At 50.9% G+C, this 12,200-nt stretch overlaps 3 protein-coding genes across 3 annotated transcripts; 2 read left to right on the top strand and 1 right to left on the bottom strand.

The window, feature by feature from the left end:
• Positions 1-279: 279 nt before the first annotated feature.
• Positions 280-2,163, top strand: BU25DRAFT_353652 (uncharacterized protein; the record flags this gene model as incomplete). The annotated part of the gene is made up of 1 exon (XM_033703468.1): positions 280-2,163. A coding segment is annotated over one exon (1,884 nt), but the record flags the coding sequence as incomplete, so codon positions are not given.
• A 3,332-nt stretch (positions 2,164-5,495) lies between these two features.
• BU25DRAFT_443609 (cytochrome P450 monooxygenase) lies at positions 5,496-10,128 on the bottom strand (the record flags this gene model as incomplete). Its single annotated transcript, XM_033709372.1, has 10 exons — positions 5,496-5,913; positions 6,006-6,188; positions 6,241-6,733; positions 6,785-6,899; positions 6,957-7,037; positions 7,087-7,388; positions 7,442-7,758; positions 8,411-9,282; positions 9,332-9,933; positions 9,996-10,128. The coding sequence occupies 10 exons, from the start codon at positions 10,126-10,128 to the stop codon at positions 5,496-5,498; spliced, it is 3,516 nt and encodes a 1,171-aa protein (XP_033556038.1).
• A 520-nt stretch (positions 10,129-10,648) lies between these two features.
• BU25DRAFT_443608 (uncharacterized protein) lies at positions 10,649-12,088 on the top strand (the record flags this gene model as incomplete). Its single annotated transcript, XM_033709371.1, has 2 exons — positions 10,649-10,733; positions 10,785-12,088. The coding sequence occupies 2 exons, from the start codon at positions 10,649-10,651 to the stop codon at positions 12,086-12,088; spliced, it is 1,389 nt and encodes a 462-aa protein (XP_033556037.1).
• Positions 12,089-12,200: the final 112 nt, after the last annotated feature.

Genomic DNA, 12,200 nt, shown 5'->3' with positions numbered 1-12,200 from the left:
ACAGGATGGTACCGATAAGTACAAGTTCAGCTTTGTTGTTCACGGCAGCTGGGGGGGTGTGTTGCGGTATCAGACTGCTGCAATATACGTTGCACATGAGCCTCAATACACACGGTTGTAACGGGTCATGTTTAGCACGTTTCAAGTCATGTATATACCGTCACCTCCTAGCTAGATATCAACACAGCGCAGTTTTCCATCGACCCGATAGTCCTATGTTATTGTTTACCGTAGCTATCAGTATTATACAGTGGCAGTTGCCGCTACAGATTTGATGAGCTTGCCAGGAAGCTCAACAGGAACTGTTCCGCAGATGCCTTCCTATACTGGGACGCCAACCAGCTAAAACTTGGAGTGACCATGGTTGAGTCGACCACAACTGCGGCTGCTTCTGCGGTCTCATCGTTTTCTGCAAGTACGTCTTCTATTCTAGGAGTGGAAGAAGAGAGTATACAAACAGTTGATGGCGTTGGTTTATTCGAGACCGAAATGTATGTTTCCGGCATGCACGGTGGCGGGCATGGCGGGGGCAAGACGTCTTCGTTCAAGCGTTGTTTGTTGATGAAGAACGTAGGTGACTGTAAGGTTGCTCATCGCTTGGTGACAGCTGTGGAGGGTCGACCGTCACCCCTGTGCTACATTCATCTGCTGCAAGGTGGAGGTGCAATTGGCGATGTTGCGGCCCAAGCCACCGCTTTCGGCTGTCGAGATTGGCACTTTGCCTGTGTCATAACCGGTGTGTGGTCTCGCGATGAAGATGGTACGGCAGCCGCACGGGCTGCCGTAGAATGGGTTTACAGCGTCGCAGGAGGCCTACTGCCGCTGAGCAGCGGGGTTTACAGCGCTGACCTTGGGCCGGACCCTCGGGATGCCCCGCTAGCCAGTAGGGCCTTCGGCGTCAACCGGCAGCGGCTCGCCCAGCTCAAACAAAGCTTGGATCCACGCAGCATATTGGCTTACGCCTGTCCACTCCCTACAGCGCCACCGGGGCCGAAGCTCATTCTCTTGATCACAGGCGAGAGCTGCTCCGGTAAAGACTACTGTGCCGATGTGTGGGTTTCTATGTTCGCAGAACGGGCCCTCACGGCGCGTGCAGTGAGCATTAGCGATGCGATCAAGCGCGAATACGCAGCGGCTACTGGTGCTGACCCCGATCGCCTGCTTTCCGACCGTGTCTACAAGGAGCAGCACCGCACAGCGTTAACAGCATACTTCCTGGAGCAAGTACAGCACGATCCACAGTTACCAGAGGAGCACTTCTCAAACGTTGTACGTGGTGCCACAGATGCGGATGTGCTATTAATCACTGGCATGAGAGACAAAGCACCTGTCGCCGCCTTGTCGCATCTTGTGCCAAGCAGCAGGCTACTGGAGGTTTATGTGCAAGCCAGTGGACAGATACGACGCTTTCGCAAAGGGTGTCATCTTGGCGGCAGTGATGGTGAACGTAAGCAGTTCAGCGAGCGAACTGGAACGACTTGGAAGACCTTAGACCACCAACCCGATTTCATCTTCGACAACGAAATGACTGGCTGCGAAGCTGCGAAAGACTTTTTCCGAGATTACCTGATCGCTCTTGTCGATGAAGACCTGCTGCAACTGGCTGACATGGTGCATCTCACCCCAAACTTTCCACGCCCAAATATCGTGTTCCGCCATGTGCTCGGTGTCTCTCAACAGCCGGGTGGGCTGGCTCTGTGCACGTCTCTCCTGGAGAACCACTTCACGGGTAATTGGAGCAACGTCGCTGCAGTGGCGTGTTGCGAGGTTGGCGGTATTGTTTTCGCGTCGGCGTTGGCGTTGCGGGTGAATGTTCCCTTAGTACTCATACGCAAAGCTGGTAAGCTTCCCCCACCTACCGTCTCTGCTGTCAAGTCTCGATCACATATCTCATCTTTGACCTGCTGCAATGGCACAAAGAAACGGATCGAGATGGAACGGAATGCGATGCCTCGGGGTGGGTCGGTGGTTGTGGTGGACGACGTGCTTTCTTCGGGAGAGACGCTATGTGCGGTGCTACAGCTCTTGGAGGACGCGGGCGTTGCAAGCGTCAATGTTCTAGTTGTGGCCGAATTTCCAGTCCATGGTGGTCGGGAGCGTCTACGCCGATGTGGATACGGCAAAGTCAATGTCCGAAGTCTTCTCACACTTAGTGGTGCTTAAAAGAGGAGGCTAGAGTAGTGATCTCTCTTGTGTACGCCACGAATTTGTATTGCACTTAATCCATACATGCGCCTAGACCTGTTCTAACCTGCCTCTTCATCCATATTGGTCCGCTAAGCACTCTGTCTGGGGGTATACTGACAACAACTTAGAAGATTTATTCATCCATATTGTATGTGTGCTAAAGCTCCAGCTCGTACGTGGTGTATAATATAGGCAGTACTCTTCAGCAGAGTCAGCCTTGCAGCGCATTCCGTCCATAAAGGGTCGTCCAGGCTAAGATAAGGCGTTCTCTGTTGCAGTTTATGGAGCGAGTGACCTAGCTCTCACTGACGTCCTACTTGACTATGGCTTTGCAAAATCCTTGATCATTTCCCTTTTAGATATGGGTGTCTCTCTGTGAGTCCTTCAACGTATCGCGTGGGTACATTATTCGTTGTGTCCTTGCTTACCAGGGCAACTTGAATGTTCCAATTAACTATTGGGTCGTGTTGAAAGGGTTTCTTGACGCTCGCGACCAGGGATAGTAAGCAACGAACCACCACCATGCCACTTCATCCCGTCTGTCGTTGGCATACAAATTCATTCAATTTAACAGCTTGTGGAGGTTGGCTCGGGTACATCCACAAGCAAAGATGTCGACCTAGGTCTGGAAAGTAACACAGCATCTGACGAATGGCTCCAGACTTCTGGAGGGTCGCAACAAGATCCGTGATCTTAACTTTTTTTTACCTTACTCTCTCCGCAACTTCCGTGCACCAAATGGAAATGACTTTTGAATACAACTTTGCCAGGGTCTACGAATACAGCATATCAGACGCGCCGTGGTATAATATTGGGGCCCATTATGTCCGGGCTAAACCTTAGAAAGTCTCCACACAACCTCAGGCGAAGAAACAACCTATTCCTGAGGAGTTGGCTTTCCATATGATTGACCAAATCACCAAAGCCTGTCGTTTCTTGCACGAGAAATGCAAGATTGTTCGTGCAGACGTGAATCGGAAGAACATCCTGCTTCGCTATCCAGGCAGAGAGTTCCCACTGATGCCTGATTTGGTCATGAATGACTGAGCGTTATGGGAAGAAGTCAACGAAGAGCGGATTGCTAAGGACGCAATTGATGTTTACGAGTGCATGTCACCAGTTCCTTTCGAAGGAGGTTGATCGTGTGGAACGAGTCATGAGCAGGATTCTTGTGCGTCTAGCGCTACAGCGCATAGCCGAGACTGGCTTCATCTGCATGACAATATACGGGGCAGGAGATGTTCTCTGCAATCTCTTAGTAAGAATGTTGAGATTATTGTAAATGAGTCTCGACAGGGGGTAGAGGGGACAGCCACAAAGCAGATGCAAACGCAGCAAATGCAGGCCTGGTGGTTACTGCAGGAGACTTGTTCACAAAGAAAAGTTTCAAGAGTCACTGGCATGAGAAATAAAGTTAAGGTGAATTTATTATGTTCAAGTCGGTCAAGGGTCTTGTTAGTCGTGCCGAAATAGATTTCCATGTTCACAGCGAGGAAGAGCCACTCTAAAGCTATCTAACGACTGCAAAACGCCTCGCTGTCAGCAGATAGACTAATGTCTACTCCTTATAAGCGAGACTGCGGCCTCGTAGAGATAAACCCAACAGTTACGTAACGTCCGTCCAAGCGTGCCGGGACGCACGGTGGTGTCCCGGAACAGGTTTGATCTTCGCGATCTTTTGTTCCTATGTGCATAGACCTATAGTTGATGTATAAATGTTCTGCAGCCACTTCTTTGCCAGAGTATCGGCCTCCGGCCCGGAGTGACGCGATGTTGGCCGTGCTGTCGATTGTGTTTTGTCAACACTGTTAATCAACCCTTCGTCAATACACCCTGTCTATTCTCAACTACGAGGGTCCCGTGTAGCTTGGAGGGCCTGAGGCGAAGTACGGCCATGGAAGATTCTGTTTCGAGCTCTAGAGACCACTTTCAGTTAAGAAGGATGTAGTCCGACGGGTCCGCTGGTCAGGAGTGAAGATCGCGAGAAGCGTTCCAGAGGGAGGGTTGACAAAAGCATATTTTGAGTGGTTTATTGTAAGCGTTTGCGCAAAGTATGCTGGTACCTGGGAACAGTGATTGCATTGTTGAGGAGCTGTGGAGACACACTGGCAAGTTTTCAGTGTGTCTTGCTTGCTTATATGCTAAACAAGAAAGGAGTAGATGTATCTCATCCATGTCAAGACTCTACTAAGCTCTCCGGGGCCTAGCCCATCACAAGCAGTTTATAACAACTGTATCTGTAGACCCAGTGTGTGTTGTTGGGTATGTGGCTGAAAGAATACGTTTTGGTTTAGCAAGCCTGAACCGAAGACCTTACCAAATTGGGCTATCAACCACCAACACCCCAGTGGTCAACAGCAATAACTCCACAACCAAAACGCCTTTTGAAGAATAAAGCACAGCATTGCGCTTGCACAACTCAGCTCTAAAACATGAGTTCCAGAAACCTACAACTTTTTCCCAACCCTGCCCCATATTTGCCCATTCATATCATCATCATTGGCGTCACTGGTGCCTTGCTGACAACGGCCGCTTGCCGCGCCCGGTCTACCCACTTTTTTTCCTGGGTATCATGTTGATCTGTTACGGAGCCTTGAGGGGAAGTTGTTTGGTATTCCTCGGTGCCGGGCAGTGATATTTGATGAGCTTCTATAGCACGAACCGCGTAAAGCAGTGCTAGGATACTGCTTAACAAGAGGATGTAGAACGATGTCGGGCGACACAAATCCCTCAGTGTAGTTACCGGAAGCTCCAGCATTCCTGATAGATAGGTGAGGTCTGCTCATTGACCCGTAGGCGAGTCATCGTCGGCTATGCGGCTGCTGCTGTCGCGCGCTCTGGCCTTGTCGTCTTTGGAAGCTACCGATGCTAGAAACATCCAACCAGCAAACACAGCGATCAACGCTAACGGGATGCATATTACTCGCAGAACCTTCTTAAATACTTCCAGTGGATAATGGACAAATGCTTGAGGTTGTTGCCCTGAGCTTTGAGCGGCCATCGTCCGTTTTGTGATCGGGTCTGCGCCGCAAGGATTTTCGTAGAATAGCAGCTGAAGAATGAGGGTTCTCGTGGCAGAGCGGAAGGGCCTTTCTGGCCATAAGAATTGGTTTGACAAGTCGACAGGATGCCAAAAGGTCGGGGGTTCGACTGCGCCTCAATATTTAATGACCTAACAAGCGGGGTACGCTAGTTTTGGCCACCAAATAGTGGCACAGCACATTGTACGCCTGAGTTGCCTTATAGAGACCGGTACCTAGGCCATAAAGGACATACCGAAGACGAGAGGGTTGCCTCGGACAAGAAGGCTAGCATCTTTTATAATCGATGAAAGATTGATCGGGCATATTCATCGACTCCCAAAAGTTGTACGTTGAGGTTTCGTTCAGCAGAGATTCCAGGATGTCATCTGTCACGATTGGCTGCGGAGAAAAGTCGTCGGAATTGGCAGCTTGAGTGTTTCCAGGTGCCATTGTCTCTGCTGTCGAAGGGCGTCTTATTTGAGTGACACCCCAGATCGTTTCGTCTAACGGTCCTGGCATGAGCTGGCGAATAGCTTCACCAAAGACCCCGCAAAAAATCGATGCTGAAGTGTGCGTCTTCTGCAGCTCGCGCATGACAGTCATGCACATCTCGAGTTTATTGAACGCTAATCGACGAGTTAAGCGGTTGTCAGACTTGCAGCCTAGGAGGTGAACGTGCATAGCTGGTACGAGGAGCGGCGGGCTGTGCCGGGTTAGTACGGATATTGCTAGGAGGATCAAACCAGTCGAGCTTTAGATGGATGTGAATTGCGCTAGGCATTTCTGCAAACTTACGTCGTTGGGGTTGCAAAGCTCACGAGCCCTTCACGGGCGATACAGTCAAGAATACCGTTCGATTGTGTCGCCGCACTCTCCATACGGCTCCGTACCCGGGCCATCCAGGACTCCTCAGCTCCAGAAGAGAGGCCTTCAGGTACTGTCGACACGAACGGACGGTAGAATGTTATCAAAGTCGCTCTAACGATACGTTAACAAATTTGAACTGTGCAGACATGCCAACACAACTTACTGAAGGTGTAACTGAAGATGGTAGTAGCTGAAGGATGCTAACGGACTTGGATGAGCACTGAGAGATGCGGGAACCACGAATGCGTTCAGCTCAGACTCCAGGGTGTCGAACTGTGATAACGTTGGCTGCTTCCCCAGCTGCTGATAAAAGAGGGAAAGAATATCGCCTAGGATCCTGCTTAACTGGATTAACAAGACCCAATGCTTAACCATGACACTCAAGTCCTTAGGCACGTAGAGGTCCCGTAACCTGGCCGGCAATGTATCTAAATCATTCAAGACATCCTTTAAGATAGGGAAAGGCATGTCGCAGTCGCTTAGACGGATTCGAAGGGGCCTTCCGAGGGTGAGACTGAGCCAGCGGTCTCGAACCAAGCAGCTGGCCCATAATTGTCGCCATAAGTCGCGGCGCTGCGGCGAGACTAGTGGGTTTACTCTGGCAGCATCCGGATCGCGATGCAAACCTATGATCTGGCACCAGTTGATCGCAACACCTTGTCGTGTCGTGTTAGTACTGGAATTCGAAGTGGTTTGAATATGCTTACCGCTCCAATACCATGGCTGGGAGTGACTGTCTCTCTCCGAGTGCCAGAAGGATAGAAGAAGCGCGGCTTGCAAAAGGGCTTCTTTGTCGGTCTCCCCGGAATTGTCATACATGCACTATATGCAGGATCAGTATGCGTAAGGGCTAATAAATCTAAGTCGGACTGCTCTTGCCTTCGCACGATTATACATTGTATCCTTCATATGCTTCCTTGATGTAAAGCTTTCGGCCTTCCACACATCACTAGGAACAAACTGTAGAATAATCAGACTGGTCTCACATATATGATTTCAGTAAACTCACGTTGACCGCTACTACAGCCATACTCCAGTACAATAGCATGCCGTGAGGTGTAATTGCATTTGGCAATTCGAATTCCTGCAGCTTGGAAAGATGCAAGATTGGCAGCATGGGGTGTACATGATGGAAGTACGCGCGAAGAACCTCCTGATGGGAGTACATGAGCAAGGGACTCAACGCGCCTTTGCGCTGGAGGAAATCATGGTCAACCTGCGGAATAACGCTCGGAGGATTGGGCTTTAGCATGATGTGCCGTGGTAAAGGCTCTCGAACATCGATCAGAGAAGTAACGCCTGGCTGTTCTCCTACACAGGTAATCAGTCAACTTGACTCAAACAGCCTCACCAGCATCCCTTACCAGTATAAAAAGGTGTGCCTGAGTTCGAGTTGCCTTGCCCTCTTGCCGCAAACGAAAGCTCAGCTCCACTTTGCTCCTCGTCCAAATCTCTCTGGCGCTCTGAGTCAAGACGGGTATGCGTATCATCGTGTAGTGTGTTGATCGCGCCGAACGCTACAGGCGCAGGTGCGTGAGAAGTGTGGGCCCGAGAAGCATAGCTCGGAGACAATGCCTGCATATGTCCTCTCAAAGGCGCATAGTTTCCGGTATCTGTGATGTTGTGCGATGGTTCTACAGATTGAGAAGTGCGTGCAGACACCGAAATTGCACTCCTGGGCCTGTACAGGGGTAACGTTGGTGGTCAGCACAGAGTAGAAGGCTTCAGAATCCTGATGTCAGCCTTACAACTCATGGCTGCTCTCTTGTATGGCGCATGTCGTTCGATCCTGGGTGCAGTTCGAACATGGTATGCCTGTGATGGTCACGCTGCACCGAACCTTGCGCCGCCTGCAGTTTTGGCAAGCGACTGTCGAACGATGGCGACGCTGCGCCGGCATGGAGGATTGTTTAGTAATGGTAAACTATCAGTTCTTAGTTCTGAGCCTTCCCAGCGATGCGTTGAAGCTCATTTGCAATGTGGTTCGATGAACACGGAACGATGAAGGTGGGAGGTCTCGGTGTTGACGCATGGACCAGCGCGTCATCGGCCCATGTTCGGAAAGAGCACTCGTTGCGTACTGGACGCGCCAGGCAACGCTCACGACACAGACTCCTTCAACCTCTCAAAGGAGTCACAAAAGCCTGATATTTGAGAATAGATGATCATAAAAAATTGTATTGAGGTATCTCTGAATGACTCCAGCAATGCTATGCTACAACGTAAGGACTATCACGAAAAGAAGAAACAGTCACACCAGTCCGCCAAATCAAATCTAAGCCTCGACTTCTGTCTTAGGCGGGAGCTTGACGCGCTTCTCCGATCGTACATACAAGTTGTTGGGCCTAATCAGCTGGAACATAGGGTCGTACTCAATGGTCTCGTCACCATCCTTGACGAAATTGTATCGGTAGATCAGTTTAGGCAAGAATATCTTGATCTCCTGCAGAGCGAAGTTGAAACCGATGCACATGCGAGGTCCAGCCGCAAAAGGAATGTATGCTGCCTTGTGGCGGTTCTTCACCTCAGGTGTGTCCCACCTGTCAGGGTCGAACTTGGCCGGGTTGTCCCACAGGGCAGGGTTGTTATGAATGTGATGGAGAGCAGGAATGATGACAGTGTCCTTCGGCACCTTGTATCCTCCGGGCAGAATCAGGTCAGCCTTGGCAGTTCGGCCAGGCTGGAATGAGGGGTTGTGTCGGCGTTGTGTTTCCTTGATGAAGCGGTCCAGGTAGACGAGCTTGTCTGTAAACTCAGCAGTGATCTCCATGTCGTCGCTGAAGTCATTGTCTACAAGCTCTTGCAGCAGCTTTTCCTGGACACCGGGGTATGTGACAAGGCCGTAGATCAGCCATGAGAGCAGAGATGAGGTTGTGGTAAATCCAGCACCTGTGGCGACGACAAGTGCTTCCCTTAAACTTGTCTTTGGTAGCTTCTCGCCCCTATTGTCGGTAGCACGGACTGCGTAGTCAACCATGTTTGCAGCTCGCTCAGCAGCTTCCTGCAATGGAAGGTCCTCAACACCGCCACTCTGGGCTTTGGCGATCTGCTCCTCGACTAAGACCTCCATACGAGCCTTCTTTGTTCGCAACAATTTGGGGTCACCGAAGGGCAAGTTAGCGTACCAGCTACCGTACGAGGTGACCTTCTTGTTCAGATGTAATGTCTCAGCAATGAGATGAACCATCTCGTGTACAGGGGCGTCCTGAACATAGTCAGCAGCATATCCATCAGAATGCGTTTACTGAACGTACCTTATGTGCAAAGTGCTCCATATCCATGCCGAGGGTCAGCTTTGCCACAGCTTGCGAACCGAGCTTTAGCATATAGATGTACACGTTCCACGATTGACCGATCGAATCAAGTTCGTCGAAGACCTTGTACGCGCTCTCAATCGTCTTTTGCATGGTGGGGGCGTAGTGTCGTACAGCCCTAGGACCTAAAGCAGGTGGCAGGAACTTGTGTGTAACCTTCCACTCAGGTGTGTCTGTGTCACCCAAGAATACGCCAGCCTCTGGTGTCTTGATGCCGTACAGCGGATGCGACTCAGTGATCTTCTTGGTGAAGAAATCTGACTCAGCGAATGCAATCGCAGCAATGTCTGGGTCGTTTGAGTGGTAGATCGTTCCACCCATGTTGGTGGTTTGGAACACTGGCCCGTACTTTTCGAACAAACGCTGGTGGTTGCCCAAATGGTCCGGGAATACTTCAAAGAAGTTGCCAATGTAGGGGAGACCCTTTGGCCCAGGAACGGCGCGGACCGCATGTCCATCTACTGAAATGGCAATGGCCTCTTCAGACGACAGGATTTCCTTGACATTTGACAAAGCGTCATCGCCACGAGTGAAGCCAACACCTATAGAGATTAGCTACACGCTCATATTGTGCGATTTATCGCAAGTGGGGATGAATACTTACCATCGGCGACAACAATCGCGAAGTGCGACGCAATTAGGTCTTTCAAGTCGTCTAGAGAAGCGTTCTCATCGGCCGCGATAGTCTTTGCGGACGCTGGAGCATCTCCAAGTAGGTAGAATGATTGCGACAGCATTGTGTTATGGTGATGTGGTCGACAAGCAAGTGGGCGAGAACTGAGTCGGACGGGACTGGCATATAAGTTAGTATGAGCTTCCATGGATCCACGGCTTGCGGAGCATGTCGAACAAGTCAAGCATCATCGGCCGACCATGCATTGAGGCTCCGAAGCTTAGCAGGGTCCAAGCAGGGGTACTCGTTCGTAGATTTTACAACGTCCCGCAATCATAATGATTCCGATTGGCTGCCAGAGGGTCCGAGCAGTGTTACCTCGGGAGCATGCCGAGGGTCTGGTGTCCCTAATCTCCTTCTGTGGGTCTGACATGACACCAAATGGTCAAGGTCGCCATGTAGCTCAGACAAAAAACGCTCGGTCGAGCCTCTCTCAAGGATAGTCGTAATGCGACATATATGGACCGAGGCTGCGCAAAGCTCTGAGATGACAGCGTGCATATTAGGACTCGTCCCGTTCGTTCGAGGTTAACGGCTGCCCCGAGACCTTACCTTAGGCTTTCTTTCTCGTTTTCGACCGAACAATGTCTGAATTACCTGCTTACAGTGCGGCTGATGTTGCAGCGCATTCTACCAGAGATGATCTTTGGGTCATCATTCAAGGGAAAGGTTTGTCGACTAAGAAATTGTGAAAAAATGAGAGCTGACTTGAATACGCAGTCTACGATGTCACCAAATACGTACGAGACCACCCAGGCGGCGCAGATGTTTTGATCGATGTCGCTGGAAAGGATGCAACCGAGGAGTACGCAGACGTTGGCCACTCAGAAGATGCGGACGAGATCTTGAACAGCTATATGATCGGTATCGCTGCCAATCCTGAGAAGCTGAAGCGCTCAAAGAACGTCAAACTCGTACAGCAAGTGCCGCCAACTGCTGTAGCGAAGAGTGGTTTAGTAGCATCAGGAGTCGTGAAAGTTGTTGCAGGCTCTCTGACGCTTGCTGGCGCTGCCTACTGCGCGTCAACATACGGTCCATCGCCACGCGTTCTCTTCTCCAGACTTCCTCAATTGCCGACTTCCTCGCTCTCAAGTGGGAACAGCGCCTTCGTCGGTGGTTTTGCGATTGCCAGCGTTATCTCCACAATCGGTGCGGCCGTCGTTGCCAACAAACTCTCCAAGTTTACACAGGTTGAGTCCGGCTTCACAAGGTACCCTCCTCGCCGGAAGCAGCGTCACTACGTCAAGCCAGCGAACCCGCATCTCGCAAAAGGATTTCTGGATGCCAAGGAATTCAAGCCGCTGAAGGTGGCCAAGATCGACCAATTGTCGTCAAATGTCTTCAAGTACAGCTTCAAGCTTCCCGACCCAAGAGACGTTGTTGGTCTGCCCATCGGCCAGCACGTCGCCATCAAGGCTACCATTGATGGCAAGTCCGTCACTCGGTCGTACACCCCAACTTCCAACAATCTCGATGTTGGCCTGCTGGAACTGGTGATCAAGATTTACCCAGATGGCCAGCTCACAGGCAAGTTCTTCGCAAATTTGAAGGTTGGAGACGAGGTTCTGTTCCGTGGACCCAAGGGAGCCTACACCCACACAGTCGGACAATGCAAAAAGATCGGCATGATCGCTGGAGGCACAGGTATTACACCAATGTACCAGCTCATTCGCGCCATCTGCGAAGACAAATACGACACAACAGAGGTGTCTCTGATTCTTGCCAACCGATCGGAAGACGACATCCTGCTGCGCAAGGAGCTTGAGACCTTCGCTAGGAGGTACCCCAAGAACTTCAAGCTCTGGTACATGTTGGACAGCCCACCGGAGAACTGGGCGTACGGTAGTGGCTTCGTTACGGCAGATGTGATGAAGGAGAAGCTGCCCGCGCCGGCACCGGACACCAAGATCATGCTGTGTGGGCCTCCCGGAATGGTCAACGCATCGAAGAAAGCTTTGGCGACACTAGATTTCAAGGCGCCAGGAGCTGTTGCAAAGATGTCAGATGAGATTTTCTGTTTCTAGAAAGACACGAGATGAAGTGCAAGCGCCATGCTTGCCTCGGTATATGGTATGGATGGTGATGAGCGAGATGATGTTTGGTGTTTGAGATTTCCTTTGGTCAGCCCAGTCCCAA

Source organism: Macroventuria anomochaeta (assembly GCF_010093625.1).
Source record: "Macroventuria anomochaeta strain CBS 525.71 unplaced genomic scaffold BU25scaffold_51, whole genome shotgun sequence".
Classification (NCBI taxonomy): Eukaryota; Fungi; Ascomycota; class Dothideomycetes; order Pleosporales; family Didymellaceae; genus Macroventuria; species Macroventuria anomochaeta.
The sequence above is the reverse complement of the archived record's forward strand: the minus strand, read 5'-3'. Positions and strand labels throughout refer to the sequence as shown.